General features: G+C 48.0%; 1 protein-coding gene across 1 annotated transcript in view; it reads left to right on the top strand.

The window, feature by feature from the left end:
* The window catches only part of ZCCHC24 (zinc finger CCHC-type containing 24), a 58,790-nt gene that overhangs the window by 2,297 nt on the left and 35,677 nt on the right, over positions 1–20,816 (top strand). Inside the window, exon 2 of the mRNA XM_054572483.1 lies at positions 9,538–9,738. Within this exon, the coding sequence (XP_054428458.1) occupies positions 9,538–9,738 (201 nt within the window). The remainder of the gene's footprint in view (positions 1–9,537; positions 9,739–20,816) is intronic.

Here is a 20,816-nt window from a genome sequence, read left to right on the forward strand (position 1 = left end):
TGCCTTACAGCTGCTTGCCTCAGTTTCCCCATGAATAGGCGCATTCCTTCGCTGGGTCCAGTGTAGAAGGAGCTAGCCAAGGTTATCTATGGCAGTGGTGGAAAAAAAGTCTCTCATGACCTGACTTTGGGGGAACCCCCCTGTCTCTGGGCCATAATTCACCTATCTGTTAAATGTAGTCTCTGCTGTTAAATGTAGCCTCAGGGTGATGTGTATGGGATTTGAGAGCTGTACAAATAGGAGGGGATGTGTCTACAGACAGGCTGTGTGAGGGGAAGTAACAAAGACTTCTCCTATGCTCCTAGGCCAGTGGCTTCCTTGGAGGGGCTGGAGGGCTGTGCTTGCTGACTTTTAGAAGGCTCTCCTGGCTTCAGTCTCACTCACTCTCACCTATCAGCCCCTTCACCTCCTAAACCCTCTTGGAGCCCCAGCTGTGCTCTTGGGGACAGGCTCCCCCTCCATCTAGGACTGAGTAACCTAATGTGGATCCAAAATAGCCACTGGCTGAGAAGGTAAGAGAAGTACCCCACACCTGAATGCTACCATGGGGCCAGTTGAAAAGGAAGCAGGTCGTGTGTGGACTGGAGGGGACTCTACAAAGGAACTCAGGGACACAGGACTGTCGCCATTCTGTGCGAGGCCTGGCAGGCCTGGTGGCAGTGCCTGCGAATGTGACTTGCATGCTGACTGCTGACCACAGCCTGTCTGCACCAGTGCCTGTGCCAAGAGCCCACCCCCTCCTGCACCACCCCCAGGCTGCTCCCACCACAATAGCAGAGCACCATGAATGCAGCTGGGATTTGGGCGGAGAGGGGGGTGCTGAGGACATGGGGGCACAGAAGCCCATTGTGCCCCTGGAACCTCAGCTCTGGAAGCTGAAGATAAGCCAAGGGTTCTGAGAGTAACACTGGCCCTGGAAGCAGAGAGAAAGATGGCAGAGTTCATGTGCAAGTGCAGGAGCAAGCATGAGGAGGTGACTTGGATGCTTGTGGTGAGGGCACACAGGTACTTTTTGCACTTTTTAAAAAAGGCATCTAAGTCTAGAAACTGGGCCCTGATCTTTCAACCAATGATCTGTGGTAACAACTATATGCCTGGAGAGAGACTTCTGAGGCCCTTGGCTAAACACTTTTTCCAGGTACTCAAGGAAGGCAGCTCTTAGAGGGAGGGGGGCTGGAGGGCATGGGGTCTTTCCTGCCAAGTTTTGTTTGGAATTTAAATTCACAGCTGTGTGTGTACTGTGGGACCCCACTTCCAGAAAAATAGAGTTACCACCTTGTATAGCTTTAGTTCTTGTGCCCCTCAGACAGATGCCCAGATATCCTCCTGGGTAGTCCCTGTACCCTCTCAAGGGGAGAGGTGGCTGTGCTGCCCTAGGTCAGATTAGGGAAGCCCCTTTCTTTCCCTCTTCCTCCAGGGACAGGTGTGTTTTGCAGATGTGGCCTTATGGTCAAGTAATGTTTTATGGGGTTTAGGGGAAGGGCTTTGAGGTCAAATGCTTTTGGAAAGCATAGCACAGTGTCCCTCCCTTAGAGACACACAATACCCTCTAGCACAGTACAGGCTCTGAGAAGACCTGCAGCCCAAAACCCATCAACCTTTGTTCCACCCAACATTTTCCATACCTATTTGACTGGAGCACATTTTTGGAACAGAACACCTATTAGTGTTCTTTGGAACATCTCAGACCCAGGGAACCCTCCACTGAGGCAGACCTCTCCCTTGTTGGATAGTTTCAACCCTTAGGAGGCTCCTCCTGGAGCTGTGAACCCAAGGGCCCTTCCCAGGCGCTAGCTCTGTCTTCTACAGCACTGAAGGACCCCACCCCCTCTGCCCTTTACCACTCTGGCCGGCCTTTAGGATATTTGATTAAAGCAGCAAAGGTGTCACAAGATTTAACAGATAGGGCTTCAGCAATTCTGCATAGACAGGGCTCTTAGAGCCCTAGGAGGAATGACTGTGGGGCCCTGCTTTAAAAGGGGCCCAGGTCTTGACAGTCTTCTGAAGGTTTTGATGTGTCATCTCTGCCCTCCACAGGGACAGATGAGACAAGGGGTCACATTACCAGTGTGGATGTGTAGAATAAAGCCACCTACCTGTGTGAGGATGGGAGTTTGCCTCACTGGGGCTGAGTGGGCTTTAGGAGCTGAATTTGTTCTCAGCAGCCTTTGTAGTCTGTGTGGAGCAGGGTGGGGGTACAGACCCAGGTCCTGGGAGGCATGATCACTGTAGCCCAGACAGGAGGTTAAGAGGATGCCAAGCTCCCTTCAGCCACCCCCAGGAAGCTGAGCTCTGACTCAAAAAAGGAGGACTATCATTCGAGGTCCTATTGGCTGAGGTGGCTTGACCCACCCTCCATCAAATGAAGTTAACTGGGTGGGCCTAGCCTCAGAGAGGAGACCACACCTCAGAGAACTTATGAGTCAGGTGGTAGTGAGGAAAGTAAGCAGCATTAGTAATTACTAATTAGCAGCAACAGAGAACCAGGCGTTGTCAGCACCAAGAAGAGGACCCAGAAGAGAAGATGGCCTTTGAGAAGCAGTCCCCTACTCTTCGGTGGTGCTTTAATCTTGGTCTCTCTTTCTTCATAGCCTCCATTTACAGAAGAGAAAACAGAGGTCTGGCTGGTCAGCCAGCAAGTCAGTGGCAGAGTCAGATCGAGAACCCTTCTGTAGTCCAATTGTGGTAGTCTCAGTGGCTCATCCTTCTGGTCTCCAGGTTGGCTCTTCCTGGGTCATCCTTATGGGTGCCAGTGCAGGGCAGGCTGTGACCAGGAGCATTCTGTCAAGCCTCAGTGCCTCTGACATTTTGTTCCTGATCCCAGACCTTTTGAGGAGTGGTAGCATTGGTCATGGGTACTGGGTTCCTGCTGTACCACTGCTCCAGCCACTCCCCAGAAACTCGGCACGGGGCTCCGTGGGATGTGAGTCAAAGGGTAGCCTGGCTTGGGAGAGGCAGAGGAGATGGACACTGAGCACTTCCTATACTTTTGTCTCATATCATAGCCTGTGTGTAGCATCCCCATCGTCTGGATGAGGAAACTAAGGTTCTTCAAGAGGAGGGTGAAACAGTCAGGAAATCAATGGTAGACCAGGGCTCCAGCCTAGGTCTCAGGATGATTGAACTGTCCTCTGTGTGTGTATGTGTGTTTGTAGTCCTAGCATCTGATGCTTAGCCAGTGGCCAGGACATACTAGGTGCTCAGTTAATGTTTACTAGGTGGATGGGTAGGAGGATGACTTGAATTGAACCTTCTCTTGTCCTCCCCCAGACTTGTGATTATGTGAATGCTCTCCTTAGTCTCTTAACCTCTTGTTTTACCTCACAGAAGGAATGTTTAATGAAATCTTAATTAATTGGAAAGGGAACTTGGGAGATGGTGACAACTTGCCTCTAGAGGAGTCCCATCAGAAACTTAGTTGTGCTAATCATTCTTGACCTTCTTTGAGAATCTGAAGATGACTAGAGCTTCTCTCTTTACCACAATGCACAGAGCACTGCACACATGCACATGCAGGTACACATGGTTGTACATGGTCTCAAGGGGATCAATATCACCCTCATGTCAACTGCGGAGTCCTAATCAAGGTCTTCTGCTATTGAGGCTGCAGGCCTCAGCGGTACCCCAGACTGACTAATATTAGTGTCCTGACTAGTCCTCAGATTCTGATTCATGCTTTCTGTTTTCATTCAACGAATGCATTCTAGAAGGAGAGGCAGTCTGATCCCCAGTGCCTGTGCTGTAGCTGGGCAGAGGGCATATCATTGTGAACCATGGGCAGCTGTGACGTGATTGGTGACTTGGGCAGGGGCAGAAGGAATCGAGTGGGAAGGAGGTTCTCCCCTGTGTCCTCTATGCCTTGTCCTGCTGCTGCTGCTCCTCCATCTCCTGGTCCTTTTCTCATTTCAGCCTCCCCTCTCCTCCCCTACCAAAAAGAACATGGACTGCTTATTTAAAGTAGAATGTTTCATTGAGCACTGGCTGTGTTTGGGAAATTGTGTTTTGCATGTCCTGGGTGAATGGGCCTCTAGGAGGCCATGGTGCCCTTCGTGGTCCCGGGCAAGAGATTGCCTGGGTGAAGGTGCTGGCTCTGCCAGCTTCCTGACCTACAGGTCAGCTTTGGACCGTGGAAACAAACAGGAGCAGAACTGGAGTCTGGCTGCAGCTGGGGAAACCTTCCCTTCAGGTGTGGCTTCATTTTCCCATTGGCCAACTCCTTGCCTCGGCAACCGGTTGTCTCTTCCTCTCTCTGAACCTAGCCTCTGCTTGTGTATGTAGGGTATGTGCCTACATGTGTGCACTTGACTCTGGGGCCAAAGCCCCAGATAGACCCTAGGGGTAGAAGTGCAGATCCCTTGGAGAAGGGGTGGAGTCATTTGTGAAGTGAGTGTTTTCTTGTCTTAAAGAGAGAAGTGTGGGTGTGTATGTATGTGCAAGTGCATGTATGTGTGCATGTACGTCTGTGTGTGGGGCTACAGGGGAGACTTTTGGGATGAGAAAGCAGTTGTGTTCAACTGATGAGAGAATCCCCACATAGCTGGGGACTAGGTTCAGGGAGTTTCCCCTCTGGGGTCACCTCAGGCCTGGGGGGTAGGGCTCATCATTTGCTTCATCCCGGCCTCCTCAGACGCTGCCCTTCTCATTGCCTCACCCAGTTCCATGTCCTTCCCTGTGGGTGCTGCTCTGTGTCTGCCTGCAGTCCCTGCCTCTCCACTCTGCACTGGTCTCTTCTCCCTCTAGGCTTGTCTCAGAAGCTTCTGTCCACCTGCCCTAATTCTGGCATGCCCCCCACCTACTGTGCCCGCTTACTGTCTTGGTGTTGGGGTGGGGGAGGGGGAGAAAAAGAACAGCTTTGCAGGCTGAGTCAGCCCTGGAAATCTCTGCCTCTGTACCCCAAATCCCTCAACAGAACCACCAACCCCAGGGCCCAGATCCCTCACATAGCCCAGAAAGGCCAGTGCCTCATCTTGCCAGTGCTGAGGGGCTTGGCAATATGATGTCACAAGGCCTCTCTGCCAAGAAGTGTGGTTCACACCTGGCGTTTCCCTCTGGCTCCCCATCCTGGAGGGGAAGCCAAACCTTGGAGGCCGTGTTGCGTGCTGGAATATAACAGGCCAGTAGATATGGGTGAGTGTGAATCTCCTCTCAGCCACACACTTGGGCAACTTACTCAGCCTCTCTGAGCCTCAGTTTCTAGTTCTATAAAATAGTGCCAAGGGCTAAGAAAGGGAAAGGACCTAGTCAAGTATTGACACAACTAGTATCAGGGTAAACTTGAATGTCTTCCCATCTAACTTTCCCCAGCTGCCAAGCCAGAACCTTGGAGAAGTTCCAGCAATGGACAGGAGTCTGACACTCTGTCCCCCAGATGTCTTGTAAGGATCCCACACTTCCTGCTAGTTGCTTGGGTCACTGACCTAGGGAGGAAGGACAGATGATTTTTTCCCCCCAGGCTGGTGATTTGGGCCTTGATGGCCCAGACACTTCTGTCCATTACACTAGTGGGCTGCTCTCAACCAGTCCCAGAGCAGCTTAATCTGGGGTGAGACCACCCTCTGATTTGGTCCATAGGAACTTGGAGACCTCGACTTAACTCCTTCAAGGTATTAAGTCATCTGTTCCTTCTTCTGCCAAGTGGGGCTCCCAGGCCCTTCCTTGCCTGGGGATTATCTGTGCCCAGGACCGCCACAAGTGTGAGGGGAGGCTCTGGAGTGACAAGGGTGGCAGAATCTTTGCCTTTAGGGATGTCCAGCCTTGTGGAGACAAGAGGAAGCATCACCTGGCAAAGAGATTAGAGAGAGACTTCAGAGTTCCTTCAGGCAAGGACAGAGGAGCTGTGGGGTGGGTCCCACTCCCACCTATAGCACTTAGGGGCAGGGCTATGGCAGGAAGGTCCAGGAGACCCCTGGAGGAAGCTGGGACCTATGCGGCTGGCAAGACCTCAGGAGCACCCAGATCGGTGAGGTTACACTGTCTTGTGGAGCCTGAGGCCTGAGTAAGAGGAAGGGGTGGTTTCGAGGCCCCACCACTAAAGTTAGAACTAGACCAGGAGCCAGGGCCTGGAGAAGGTTGGAAGGGACACAGAGAGGGTCTCTTGGAGGTGGACAGCAAGTGTAGGACTGGAGGCTGAAAAGCAGTTGTTCCATGGGACACAGAGAGGAACGGCTTGGCTGTTGCAGAGTTAGGGGCTGACTGATGAAGAGATCTTCTGCCCAATCTTGCCCTCGGCTACAGGTGGCAGGACCTGGAACAGATGGCGCCCTTGTGGATTAAGTGCAGTCTGCATGCTGGACTCTGGGGCTGTCTTTCCGTATCTGGGTGCTAGACTTTAAGAAAGTAGGGCTGCAGGAATCATCAAGTTTATGCACCTTCCCTATTCCGTTTTATATTTTGCACCTGGGAAACCCAAGTGGTCAGGCCTCTGCTCTGCAGCCAGAAGGGAAGAAGCTCTGTATGTCCCAGCTTCTGCCATGTCCAGTTGCTGCAGTCCACAGAAACATCTGAGAGGCCGACTCACCTTTCACCTCCATGGCCCAAGCTCCTCCTTGGACTTCTTCAGAGAGGAAACAGCTTGCTGCCCCACCCACCCTTGCAACACTGTCAGACAGGACTCCTGGCCCTTAGGCCTGGCTGTGTGCCTTGGTCTGTGCCCCCGGCCTTCTCTGGGTCTCAGTTTCTTCATTGGTGAGACTGCGGTTGCATCAGCTCACCACTCTCTGTCCTTTCAACTCTAAGGTGGCATCCTCTTGAATTGGGGCTGGAGCAGCCTGGGGGGCAGGCCAGAGGACTCTGGAGAGGGGAGCAGCAGTGAGGAGAGAAGCTCTGGCCTCACCTCTTTGACCAGGAGCTCCCTATGTGACAGGGACAAACCTGGGAGCCTTGCAAGGTGTTGAGCTGCCAGGGAGAGGGCAGCCTACTCAGGAGCCTCAGGCTGCCCAGGAATACCAGCAGGGCTGCCCGTGGGCAGGAAAGTGTGGCTGAAAGACGAGGGAAAGGCTTTTCAGGGTGTAATTAGTGCACTTTCTGGCACCCACCAAACTTCCCCTTCCTCTAGACAATTTGCTGCCAAAACAGTCCTGATTCCTGTGGACTTGCTTCTATCTCATCCAGAAAAGAAAAAGGAAAGGAAAGAAAGAAAAAGGGGGAAAAAGAGGGTTGTTATTTGCGAAATTGCATTTCCCAGCCATGAGGGTGAGTCACGCATTTGGAGCTTCAACTTTCGTGTTTGGATGAACTTTTCTCTGAGAGGCTGGGGCTATGCTGCCCTCCCTTAGGCCAGTGGGGTTATAAGAAGCCTAGAGTCCATCTGAGGAGAGACCTTGACAGTTGGAAAGTCCAGGGGCTCTGCCAGGTGGTTGTACCTGAACTGTCTGGGAGAGCTTTAAAAATGTGGATTTGAACTTGGGGTGCGGGCAGGGGGTTAGTGTTTAATGGGAACAGAGCTTCAGTTTGGGATGATGAAAAATTTCTGGAGTTGGAAGGTAGTGATGGCCACAGAACAATGTGAATGTGCTCAATGCCACTGAACTGTGCACTAAAAAATTGTTAAAATGGTAGATTTTATGCATGTGTAGTTTACCACAATAAAAAGTGCAGATTCCAGGTCCTCAGTCCCAGGTGGCTGCTTTGGTAGGTCTGAAGTGGGGTCCAGAAAACTATTTGTTGAAAGTTTTACAGGCCATTCAATGTATGTTGGAACATACTCGTTTCATCTGTCCAATGGGGACAATGACTCATAGGGTTATAAGCATCAATCATATCAATATGTGTAAAGGTTTCAGGGCTTAGTACATAGTAGGTGCTCAGTTATCACCTAATCTCATTTCCATCAGAACCCTCCCATACCCCTTAAGGTTGTTCAGTATTTGCTCCCACACATTCAGGGATGGGGACTCTCTGCCTCTCAGGCTGGACCACCCCATTTTGGGCCACCTGAGAGTTGGAGAGTTGCCCTCGGACTGAATGCAGCTTTGTGTAATGTCTTCCACTGGCCCTGGGCTTCACAGTAGCACTGGTCAGTGGTAGAGCAGAGATGGTCACTAGGAGCCTTTGAGTTTTGTGCCCAGTTGCTGGAGGCTGGCTGTGTGTTGGGCCTGGGCTGCCCTGGAGATGCTATCTGTGGCTTTATTTCCAGACCCTAGGCTCCGATCCAAATCAGCACGAGAGGGAACAGAGGCCCAGAGAGGGAAAGAGCTGGCCCAGGGTCTCATAGCAGGGTGTCCAGGGAGCCAAGGAGAGTGTTGGCACCCAGATGATGAGGACTGTGTTGTCTAGAAGGGGACTGCCAAATCCCCAGAGATGGAACAAGTAGGGAGGCTGAGGTATTCTTGTGAGAGGGGTGGGATCTATCATGGTCGTGGGGAGTGCCTGGTCACCTTCATCCCCTTCTCACACTGATGGAACACAGAAGGGACTGTCCCCACCTTGGGCCCCTGTCTGCCCCATCTTTGTAAAGGAGACTAAGGCAACTTTCTCTCAGGCTCTCCTCACACATCAGCCTGGGTCTTTTAAGAAAAAGGCAAGGCCTGTAGTTCACTCCTGGAGTTCTTGGGCACCTGAGCTGGGGTCAGGGAATGCCCAAGCCCATGCCCAGGTTTGTCATTGACCCTCCTGAGGAGGCTACCTCTTTCCTGCTTTGGCCCTGCCCCAGGAAAGGGGGCCATGGCCTCACCGCAGGCCCGCCTTCACTAAATTCCAGTGTGCCTGGCCGCGGAGCCTGTGACTCCTATAAATAGAGGGTGTATACACCAGGAGGGGGCCTGGGCTGCATCTGCTTTGAAGCCAGGCGAGACATCTGGTTCCTGTCAACTGGAGGTGGGAGAGGTGGGAGAGGTGGGAGAGGTGGGCGACTTCCTCGCTGGGTTCCCTGAGCACTGCTTGGATCGGCTGAAGGCTCCCCAAACGCAGTCTGCACAGGCCTTGTGCTGCAGGAGACCAGGCAAAGCACTGACTTGCAGTCTACTCTCTGGTACAGTGGAAACTGTGCTGCGTCTGACACTCCTCTTCCTTACAAGCTGAGGAAGCTGAGTCAGCTCAGAGATAGATGACTTGTCTACCTACAGTCACTCCACCAGTAAGCAGCAGAGCCCCAAACCTACCAGGTTTTTTTTCTGTTATACATGCTTATCTCCTGGCAGTGTGTAAAGAATTAATGATAATAATTGTCATTACCATCACTACTTACTGAGTGGTTCCTAAGTGCCAGGCAGGAGATAACTGCTATATGTTTGTGACTTCATGTCAGTCTTATTGAAACCCTAGGAGGGAGTTATCATTCCTGTTTTCCAGATGGGGGCTGCTGTGGCCTGGAGTGGTTAACTGGCTTGCCCATGGGCACACAACTGGAGTTGTATTAGAACTCAGGCTCGAGGAGGCTAGAGCCCATGGGCGGCTGCAGGGTCATTGTGAATTCACGTGTGTGTGTGTGTGTGTGCATGCGTGTGTGCATGAGCACGCCCATGGAAATTTCCCTGAGGTCATGGCTGCAAACGAGTGTGTCCAGACCTTCCAGAGCCCTCACAGCCTCTGTCCCCACAGGCACTGAGCAGCAGCATGTACAAGAGTGCCTCGCCCTACGGCTCCCTCAACAACATTGCCGATGGCCTCAGCTCCCTCACTGAGCACTTCTCTGACCTGACCCTCACCTCTGAGACCCGAAAGCCCAGCAAGAGGCCCCCACCCAACTACCTGTGCCACCTGTGCTTCAACAAAGGACACTACATCAAAGACTGCCCCCAGGTAAGGCAGCCTGGCCCAGGCAGGGCTCGTGGGTTCCCTACTGACCTGTGTAGCAGTTTCTGTGGGTAGATGTGAAGGACAGGTGGGGCTGCTCTCCACCTGTCCCCCTCCCCTTCCATGAGCAAGTGACTTTGTGGCTCTCTCTGGTCTCCATGTTTTTTTTTCCTTCTGGTATTTCTGAGGTAAGTGTGGCTGGTATGAATGGGACAGAGGCCCAGCTTGGACCTGTAGTGATTAGGCAGCAATCTGGGTCCCCAGAATGAGGTTCTGGGCCTTCAAATCCCTTCCAGTCTTCCTGCCAGGGTAGGTTCTATTACAGTGAAGCGGGATGGGGGCCAGCAGCCTCCTCACGTAGCTCTCTCCAGAGACCCCATCTCCTCACACTCACAGGGAAGGAATGCAGGCTCTGGGCCAGGAATCCAGATGTGCATCCCCTCCCCCAGACCCCACCGCTACCTCCTCTGCAGTAGGCTTCCTTCTCAACCTGCTGCCTGTGAAGATGGAGGGGAGCCTGCCCTGACTCTGTGCCCCTACGATGGGTCTGGGTGAAGGCACTGTGGGGCTGGGGAGGAAAGGGGACCAAGGGTGTGGGGATCAACCCCTCTCTCTCTCCCCAAATGCTCCGCCATTACTGGGCAGGGCTTCTGGGACAGACCCCACTCATGAGGTGACCCCTGGCTCTCTGACAGACATGGCTTTGGAATCCTGGGGAGAGAGGTTAACAGTTGTTTTAAATATGGTATGAGATTATCAGTGATTTTTCTCTACTATTTTTTCATACTTTCCTATGTTTTTATGATGTGGTACTACATTATTCTATATATGTAATGGAAACGGAATCCTGTAAACTCAGAAAATCCATGTTGTCTCACCCTCCAGATGTGGGAAGCCGAGGGCCCAGTTGGGTGGGGCTGGGTCTCACCAGGACCAGCAGGAGGCTGAGATGTGCTTCTTGCCCACCATTCCCCTCACAAATGGCCATGACATGTTTTTTGTCCTTGCTGCTGAAAGTACAGCCAGGCATAGCTGAATCCGTGTTGCCTGGGAGCTTGTCAGAAATACTGAATCTCAGGCCCACCCCAGAGCTGTACTTTAGTAAGACCTGCCCACCTGGTGACTCATGTATACCAGTGATCTTGGCCTCCCCCTACCCCAGGGCAAGAGAGGCCCTCTCTGGTTCCTGAGTAATGGAAGCTAACTCACTGGTGGCTGTTGTCCAGATGCACATTCCAGTGGGCCCTGACTGCACCTCAGAATGGAGTGAGCAGGGGCCCTGGGCACAACAGGATCTCAGCAGAAGGTGAGGCCCTACCCACAGGGGGTGTCTGAATAGGACAAGGGACAAACAAGCAACAAGGACCCAGTTGGTCTTCAGAGTTGTGTCCATGGCCCACCCAGTCAGCACCCCGCTGTGCCCTCCCCAGCTGAGCCCCCTGCAGAGGGACTCTGCTCTCAGCCATTCACAATAACACCTCAAAAACTTCCCTCCACCCCCGCCTGCCCACAGTCTGTGAGGTGGGCAGAGCAGGCTTTAGGCCCACTGAATGACACAGGCACTGTGGTAAGTGCTCTCAAAGCATTATTTCATTCATTACACAACTACCATAAGTGTAAAGTGCTCTTGTTAACCTCATGTCACACGATGCTTTGTGTGAGTCAAGAACTACACAGGATCATTGTGCTGGTCCATGGAGGAGCTGGGATTTTACACCCTCCCTGCCCTCCCCGCAGGCAGGTGACACTCAGACATCATCAGGGGCTCTCAGGGCTCCGAGGAGGTATGCTCACTCTGGACTCTCAGCCTGGGAAGGCTTTGAGAAGGAGGGCTTGAGTGGGGCTGGTGGGTTGAAGGGAGAAGGGTGGCTGTGCCTCCCACAGTGTGACCAGTATCCAAAGGCAACAAATGGTGAGCCAGAGATGGCTTGCCAGTGAAGGAGTGTGTGAGTGTGTGCGCACACACTGCCCTCTCACCAGACAGGGCCAGAGCTCTTCTAAATGTGGCACAGAGGGTCCTGCACCCTCAGTGCCTCCCACTTTCCAGCACAGGGCTAACCCTGGTTCTTTCTTCATGTGGACTATACAACATGTTCACTTACCTTGTAAAAGCCCTGAACATGCAGGGCTTTTAACTCTCTGGAGAAACAGGAGTCATAGCCCCATTTTACAGTTGAAGAAACAGAGTCTCAGGGAGGCGGAGTGCTGCGGAGAGGGCAGATGCACACGAGCACCCCGGCCGTGGGGCCTCCATGCGCTTTGCCTCCTGGAGCATCCGTGCCACTCCGAGTGAGGCACCCGTGGTCTGTGGAGCCTCAGTTTCTCCCTTGAGTCGGTAGAGGCCCTCTTCTGGTCCCATCACAAACCTGAGTCTATCTGGGACTCCTGCAGGCCCAAGCATCTCCCTACCATTCACAAGAGGTGGGAAGGCAAGAGCTCGAAATGTCAATTTCATCCTCACTGTCTGTCCCCCATGCCAGCTCAAGGAACCACACACAGCGTGTGCTCAGTGCAAGCCTTCCTGAATGAAGGAATGTGTGAACAAGGCTTTTGTAAGGCATAGAAAACTTTCCTTCAAATAAAATATTAGAAAGCGCTCAGAGTATATAATATTTAAAAGTGGAGCATTTATTTTGGTAATAGCTTTAATGAGATATAATTTACATAGCATATAATTTACCCATTTAAAATGTACAATTCAATGATTTTTAGTATATGCACAGAGTTGTGTAACTATCACTACAACAGTTATAGAACATTTTTATCACCTCAAAAGGAAAGCTCACATTCTTTAGTTGTCACCCCCTATTCCTCAGCCCCTAGGCAACCACTACTTTATTTTCTATCCCTGTAAATTTGCCTATTCTAGGCATTTCATGCAAATAGAATCATATAATACATGGTCTTTTGTGCCTAGATTCTATTGCTTAATATATTGTTTTCACATTTCATTCGTGTAACATCATTTATCAGTTCTATGGTTTGGGAAGTGTCCCGTCTGGTTCTATTTTCTGGAAGATTTTGTGAAGAATTAATATTATTTCTTTTTTAAATGTTTGCTAAAAATCATCTGCAAAACCATTTGAGCTTGAGCTTTTGTGCATAGATTTTTAAAATTACTGGTTTAATCTCTTGTTATAGATCTATTCAGATTTTCTACTTCCTTTGTGTTAGTTTGTGTAGTGGGGTCTTTCCAGGAAATTGTCCATTTCATCTGTTATCTAATTTGTTGGCATACAGTTGTTTATAATATTATATTGTAATTGTATTTATCTCTGTAAGCTTACTATAATGTTCCCCTCTTTCATTTCTGCTTCTTATAATTTGAGTCTTTTCTCTTTTTTCCCCTAGTTTACCAAAAGTTTTGTCAATTTTGTTGAACTTTTCAAAGAACCAACCTAGGATTTAGTTAATTTCCTCTATAATTTTACTGTTTTATATCTCATTACTTAACATTCTAATCTATTAATAAATTATGGCAAAATACATATAACATACAATTAAGCCTCTTAACCATTTTTAAGTGTATAGCTCAATAACATTAAGTACATTCACGTTGTTGTACCACCGTCACTGCCATCCATCCACAGAACTTTTTTTATCTTGCAAAATGGAAATTCTATTCCATTAAGCAATAACACCCTCTCTTTTTCTCCTCTAGACCCTAGCAACTACCATTGTACTTTCTGTCTCTATGAATTTCACTACTCTAGGAACCTCTTATAAATGGAATCATACAGTATTTGTCCTTTTATAACTGGCTTATTTCACTTAAAATGTCCCCAAGGTTCATTCAGGTTGTAGCATGTGACAGGATTTCCTTCCTTTTTTAAGGCTGAATAATATTCGTGTGTGTGTGTGTGTGATTATCACATTTTGTTTATGCATTTATTCATCAATGGACAACTGGACTGCTACCACCTTTTGGATATTGTGAATAATGCTTTAATGAACATGGGTGTACAAATATTTTTCTGAGTCTTTGCTTTCAATTCTTTACCCTAATCTTTATTATTTCCTTCCTTTAGCTTACTTTGAGTTTAGTTTTCTTTTTCTAGTTTCTTTTCATATATACAGCACATCATCGGTGAATGTCACTTCGTTATAACATTGATGAGATACCATTGGAAGTTAACTACTATTTATATCAATTATCCTATGGTAAAATTGGTTTTGTTATTTATTGTTTCACTTAAAGTCACAGAATCTATCAACAATGTTAAGTGAGGACTTACGGTAGATGTTTACAACTATACATTTTCCTCTGAGCTGCATCCCCTAAGTTTTGTTATGTTATTATCTTCATTTTAACTTATCACAGGGCATTTTGTGATATCCCTTTTTCTTATTTGACCCACTTGTTTTGTAGAAGTATGTTGTTTAGTACCTACGTATGTATGAGTTTCCCAGATATCTTTTTAAAATGACTTTTAATTTTATTCTATTGGGGTCACAGAACATACTTTATATTATTTCAATGCTTCTAATTTTATTGTGGATTGTTTTATATTCTAGCATGTGGGCTATCCTAGAGAATGGTTCATGTGCACTTGAGAAGAATAATCTGCTGATGTTGGGTGGTGTGTTCTAATGTCTCTTAGATCTATTTGGTTTATAGTGTTGTTTATGTCTTCTGAATCCTTGTTGATGTTCTCTGCCTAGTTCTTCTGTTCATTATAGTAAGTAGGGTTATTGAAATCTCTATAATTGTTTAATTGTCTATTTTTCTTCAGTTCTGTTAGTTTTTGCTGTATGCATTATGATGCTTTGTTATTAGGTACATCTATATTCATAATTATATTTCCCTGTTGCTTGATTGGTTTTTTTAAAGTGATTGCTGGAGAGAGAGAGAGAGTGAGAGAGAGAGCTGTTTACTCTTTCACCCACTCATGTATTTATTGTTTGCCTCTTGCATGTTTCCTGACTAGAGATTGAACCTGCAACCCTGGTGCATTGGAGCAATGCTCCAACCAACTGAACTTTCTGGCCAGGGCCATCCTTTTTATTACAATAAAAATGCCTTCTTTGATAACATTTTTTGTTTTAAAGTCTATTTTTTAGCATAGCCAGCTTTTTTTTTTTATGGATGCTGTTTACGTGATAGATCTTTCTCCTTTTTTTTTTTTTTTTTTTTTTACTTTCAATCTGTTCAAATCTTTGAACCTAAAGTGCATCTCCTGTAGATAACATACACTTGGATCTTGGTTTACTTTTTACTCAATCTGACAATCTCTGCCTTTTGTTTGGATTGTGTGATCCTTTCATATTATTGATAATGCTATTATTAATGCTATTTTGATATATGCTATTATTGATATGGTCTGCCATTTTACTTTTTGTTTTATAAATTACTCATGTTTTTTCTCCTAGTCTTCCTTTACTGTTTCCTTATGCATGAAATGATGATTTTTAATGTAACATTTTAATTTCTTTCATTTTTTTTTACTATTTTTAAAGTTATTTCCTTAGTTTTTGCTCCAGGGCTTATCTTATATATCTTAATTTATCAGAATCTGCTTCAGATTTATGTAACTTAACTCCAGTGACTGTTACTCTTACATAGTTCTAGTCTTTTTTCCTTGTTTTCATGGCATTTTTGTTGATACATTTTACATCTATATATGTTACAAATTCAACACTTGTTATAACTATTACTTTATATAATTTTAGGTGTTTTAAAGAAGCCAAGAAAAGAAAGGAAAGCAATTATATATCTATTGAGAGAGAGGGAGAACAAGTGAGGGCACTGGAACTTTCTTTCAGATTAGCCTTATTTCCCATTTCTGGCTCTCTTCATTTGTTGCTGTAGATTCAAGTTACTTACCACCTGGAGTCATTTTCTTAGCCCAAGACAGATTTGCACCTATCTGTCTCCTTTATGCTGTTATTGGTAAATACATTACATTTATATATGTTATAGGACAAATAGTATAATTTTATGCGTACTGTTTTATACAATTGCTTTTTACATCAGCTAAGAGAAGGAACAAAAAGAAATATTTATTTGTACTGTCTTTCACATTACATAATCCCCTTATCAGTGCTCCTTGTTTTTTTTTTTTCATGTGTATTTGCATTCCTGTTTGGGTCACTTGCTTTCAGCCTGTAGAACTTCCTTTAGTATTCTTGAAAGGTTGGGGTGCTAACAATGAAACCTCTGGTTTTATTTACCTGGTATCTCAGTTTCACTTTTTTAAAAGATAACTTTGCTTGGTATAGAATTCTTGGCAGACAGGTTTTATTTTTCTTTGAGTCCATTGAATATGTTATCCTATTTCCCTTGACCTCCATTGTTTCTGATGAGAAGTCAGTTGTTAATATTGGGACTTCATTGTAAATGATGTGTCATTTTTCTGTTGTTGCTTTCAAGATTTCCTCTTTGTTTTAGCTTTTAACAGTTTTACTATAATGTGTTAATTTGTGGGTCCCTTCATTTTTATTTTACTTGGAGTCTCTTGAGCTGCTTGGATGTATTGATTAAAGTTTTCTTTTATCAGATTTGGGAAGTTTTCAGTCATTATTTCTTTGAATATTTTTTCTGCTCCTTTCTCCTCTCCTGTGAAATGATTTTTAAATGGTCTAAATGCCTTTAAAATCTTAAAAATTGCCTAACTGGAAGTGGAATGTGCAGAACCCTAAGCTAGCCCTTCCAAGCTCTTGAGGTTATTCATGCAGCCCCAGGGCTCTGAGAAAGGCAGCAGTGAGTGCTGTTAAGCAGTCACTGCCAATGCCCCAGGTGGCATAACACAGAATCAGGGGATGGAAACCTGTGTTTTTCCATTCTTACGTTTGGGATAGAGGTATCCAGAGCTTAGCTCATCAGACCAATGAGGCTCCTCATAGATCCCTGGGGCAGTGTCAGGGGACTGGGTTCTGCAGGAAGATTGAGAGACCCAGAAGCAGAGATGGAAGGTGCTGGAGACCAGTTTCCAATTTTGCTGAAGGGCAACCCCACTAGTGGGGTGAGGCTGTGCCTGGTCTAGGGTCCATCTCCAGCCAATGTCAGGACTGGCTCAAGAAGTCTAGAGAGTCAAAAATGTCTACAATTCTATTCTTGAAAAGCCTGCTTCTATTGTTGTGCCAGGCCTCTAATTAAAGGGTAATAATAACATTAACAACAATAATAATAGTTGCTAAGCATTGAGTTTACCATTGAGTTTAGCATGTAATATGCATGAGCTCATTTAATTGTTTAAAAAGCTCTATCAATCAATTGCCAGATGATAAAACTGAGGCCCAGAGAAGTTAAGTGACTTGCCTAAGGTTACACAGCTAATGAACAGCAAAGCTGGAATTGGAACTTGGGTCTTCCTGATTCCAGAGCCTATGCTTTTCAAATTAGATTCTACTATCTGCCTTGGCATCCAAACTTTGATCGCAACTATAGTTCTCAGAAAGTCAGAGTTTTTAAAAAAGATGGGCTGCTGGAAATAAAGAGGGACAAGGACAATGTGGGCAGAAGATATACTAGGCTTGGTCTGGCCCACTGGATGTGTCCAGTAGATTCCACCAGTGGGCCAGCCCCAGGGTGTCTGCTATTCCAGTGCAGTCCAGGAGGCCAGGGGTGGGTTGGGGCCGCCCCCTGTAGTGGCTACAGAAATCCCAGGTGACTGTAGGAGAGTCACAGTTGCTATCTACCTGCCTGGGCATCTCATGTTGGCCTCTGCACACATTGTGGCAGGACCGCGAAGACCTGAGCAGCAGCTGTTCTGAGCCAGCTGTATTTGCCCGCATAGGTATGTGGGTTTGTGGTGGGGACCTGGTGTCACGTCAGTGCCCTGGACACACAGTCTGTCTAGGAGAGCCAGGCCCAGGACTCGCTATAGTCCCCCAACCCTTCCTGAGCTCCTACTGTGTGCCAGGCCTATGCTAGCTAAGGCCCTACCCCTGTCCTCTGTGGGACAGACAGAAACACTATTGGCCATTCAGGGCCTCATCTGAGGTTTGCAGTGAGAAACCAGCTCTGCTGGGCTTCACGGGAGGCCTCAGAGAGGAGTCCAGGCCTGGGCTAGGGAAGGCTTCCAAGCAATTGTGTATATAACGAGAGTTTGCTTTCCGAGAATTGCAGGCCCTTGGTGACAGCTGGCACTCTGGGTGCCTAAGGGGAGGAGCAGGAGGTGTGGCTGCAGCAGGTGGTGAAAGGCCTGTGTACCAGGCTGCACAAACTTGGACTTTATCTGGAGGGAAAGGAAAAGCCATGCAAGTGTTTTAGGTGACGTGCTCAGATTGGCATTTTGAAAGATCATGCTAGTGTCAGGTTAGAGGCTGGGCTGTAGGAGGCAAGACTGCAGGCAAAACCAGTCCAGGAACGTGCATAGAGGATAAAACCAGATATAGGGCAAAGGTGAGCAAAGGTTGGAAGGAGGGGACAAATTCTGGGCACCATGAGAATGTAGCATCTGTGGAGCATGGTGACCATGAGGGTGAGGGGAGGGGGGATAAGGTGTCAAGGCAGGCTACCATCTTTCTGAGGCCATCACTTGGGCAAGTGAGGTGCTACTAACTGGGATGCAAATTGACCTGCCTGAAAAGATAGGCTCTCCTTCCTTTATTCATTTGGCAAGTATTTATGGAACACCTATTATGGGCCAAGCATTTATGGATGCCACAATGAACAAACCAGAAAAAGGTTTCTGCTATCTTGGAATTTACCTTCTAGTTGGTGAAGTTAGACAGTAAGCATAAGTTAATAAGATAAGGAGATATCAAATAGCAAGAAATGTCCTGAAGAATCTGAGTGCTTTGACAGAGAACTCCAGGCTGACTTCTCCAGGACAAAGGGCAGGCCCATGATTCCTTAAGGGCCCACAAAAAATGTTTTAATGTTTATTTATTTTAAAGCCAGAAAAAAAAGAATAAATGTAATAGTAATGAATCCAGCCTTGGCCAGTGTGGCTCAGTTGGTTGGAGCGTTGTCCCCTAACTGAAAGGTTGCAGGTTTGATTCCCAGTCAGGGCACATACCGTGGTTGCAGGTTCAATCCCTTGCTCAGGCACATACAGCCCCCAGTCTGGGCACATACAGTAGGAGGCAGCCAATGGAAGCTTCTCTCTCACATTCTCTGTCCCCCTTTCTCTTCCTCTAAAAGCAGTGGGAAAAAAGTCCTGAGGTGAGGATAAAAATATGTATATATATAGAAAAATAATAATGATAATAAATCTAGCCTGCATAATATTTATCTTTATACCAATGCAGTCATAAAATAACATTCTTAAACAACTTTTTATGGAGGAACAGGCCCACAAAAGTCATGCTGTAGCCCGGAAGAAGATCCGCGGCTACTTTAGGTTGGGTGGCCACCGTGGGCCTCTCTGGTAACAGGATGGGGAAACTCCAGATATTACTTTCTATCTAAAGGTCAGATAGGGTTCAGGGTCCAAAAGCTGACAGAAGGACCCTGATCTTAGTGAAGGAATGTCTTGTTGAGGGCAAAGAACATAGCTTCAAATTTGTAACCCAAAGACCAGAGTTCAAGTTCCAGCTCTGCTATTTACCTCCTGTGCAACCTTGAACAACCCATTTAAACTCTCCTCGTTTCCAAAATGTATCTGTAACTTGGGGCCACCTTTCCTCATTTCCAAAATGTATTTGTAATTTGGGATCAGTGCAGGACTTCCTGCCCTGATAGTCCACCTCTGTAGGAATAAAGACTGGGGTGCAGATAAGGATAGTATATCCAGGACCTGGTGTCCTTTCTCTAAGCCCTCTGTCCACCCTTCATAGTGGTCAGGCCCAGCCGCACCCAGCCTGGCAACCATCCATTAGGCGCTGAGCTGAAAGCAGAAATCCTCTGAGTCCTCAGCCTCCACCACTCCCAACACATCCTTGGGGGGCAGGTTACTCCTTTGAGGGAGGCTTGAGAGGTGTTGTCACCTGTGCCTCCTGAGTCCAGCTGAGGATGGGGCACTGTGAGGGGTCTGGGGAGGGCCTGAGCCTAGGGGAGCGGCCATTCCTGAGTCAGCATGCCCAGGGCTGCTAACGAAATCCAGATGTCAGACAGAAAACAATCATCACCCCCACCCATCTGGCAGCTCGGGTTTCTTGGAGATTGCAAAAGAAGAAAAATAGAGCAGGGAAAGAATCGAATCCTAGAAGAGCTGAAACCCTAGAGGAGGGGTGTAAATAGTTTCAGGGTCCTGCTGGGGGGAGGGACAGGAGGCAAGAGGAAAGCAGGGACTGGTCCAGACCCCCTTTTCCCTGACCCTGGTCTTTGTAGCACTCGGGACCCCACTCCTTGCACCTCTCCCCAGGGCAGAGCAGGCTGGTCCCTACAGGGTGTCCTAGGGAGGCAGGGCGGGCCTAGGCCATCAGCCTGTGTCTGACGCCCCCCAGCCGCCCTGGCGCACCTCCCTCCCCACCAAGGTTTCCAATCCCCCATTCAGGTGCTGACCTCACTGCAGGGCTGGGTTTCATTGGGCTTGAGTGGCTGAATCCTGGGGCGGTAACAGGCAGAGGGACTGAGGCTGTGTGAGGTTTTCCCTGCAGAATCTGAGGCCCAAGCCTATTGATTAGCTCAGACCCATCAGTGTACCAGTTGGGGAAATAGGTTTTCTCACAGTACAGAGCAAGGACTACATGTTATGAAAGATCAATAGAGGGAGGAAGGGAACAAGTGGGGAAGGAAGGAAGGAAGGGGGCGAGGGAGGAAGGAACAGGGGAGAGAAGAAGGAAGAGAGAGAAGTCAAACAGCGTCATGACATGACTGCACTGAGGAAGACCTCGGCGCAGGGCCTGTGACCTGCCTGTGGACATGGCAGGCATCACTGCAAGGGCCTTCCTCAGGAACCGGGGCTGGCGCACTGGCTGAGGGGCCTGGGCTCTGATGTTCTGGCACTTGGCACAGAACCTGGAATATCGCGAGTGCTCAGAGTTAGCTGGAATGGTTGTTGCTGGGGATGGTGTAGCGACTGCTGACACTGGTGAAGTCCCTAAACCAAGGCCCTCTCCTTGCGATTTGGTGAGGTGAGCATAGCCCCAGAAGCCAGCCCACCTGGGTCCAATCCCCTTCTCTGCTTCGGACTAGCTGGGGGCCTTTGAGAAAATTAAATGTCTCTAGGTCTCAGTTTTCTCCTCTGTAAGATGAA

This window comes from Pteronotus mesoamericanus, unplaced genomic scaffold, assembly GCF_021234165.1.
Source record: "Pteronotus mesoamericanus isolate MK-2021 breed Mesoamerican mustached bat unplaced genomic scaffold, CSHL_Meso_final contig_24, whole genome shotgun sequence".
Classification (NCBI taxonomy): Eukaryota; Metazoa; Chordata; class Mammalia; order Chiroptera; family Mormoopidae; genus Pteronotus; species Pteronotus mesoamericanus.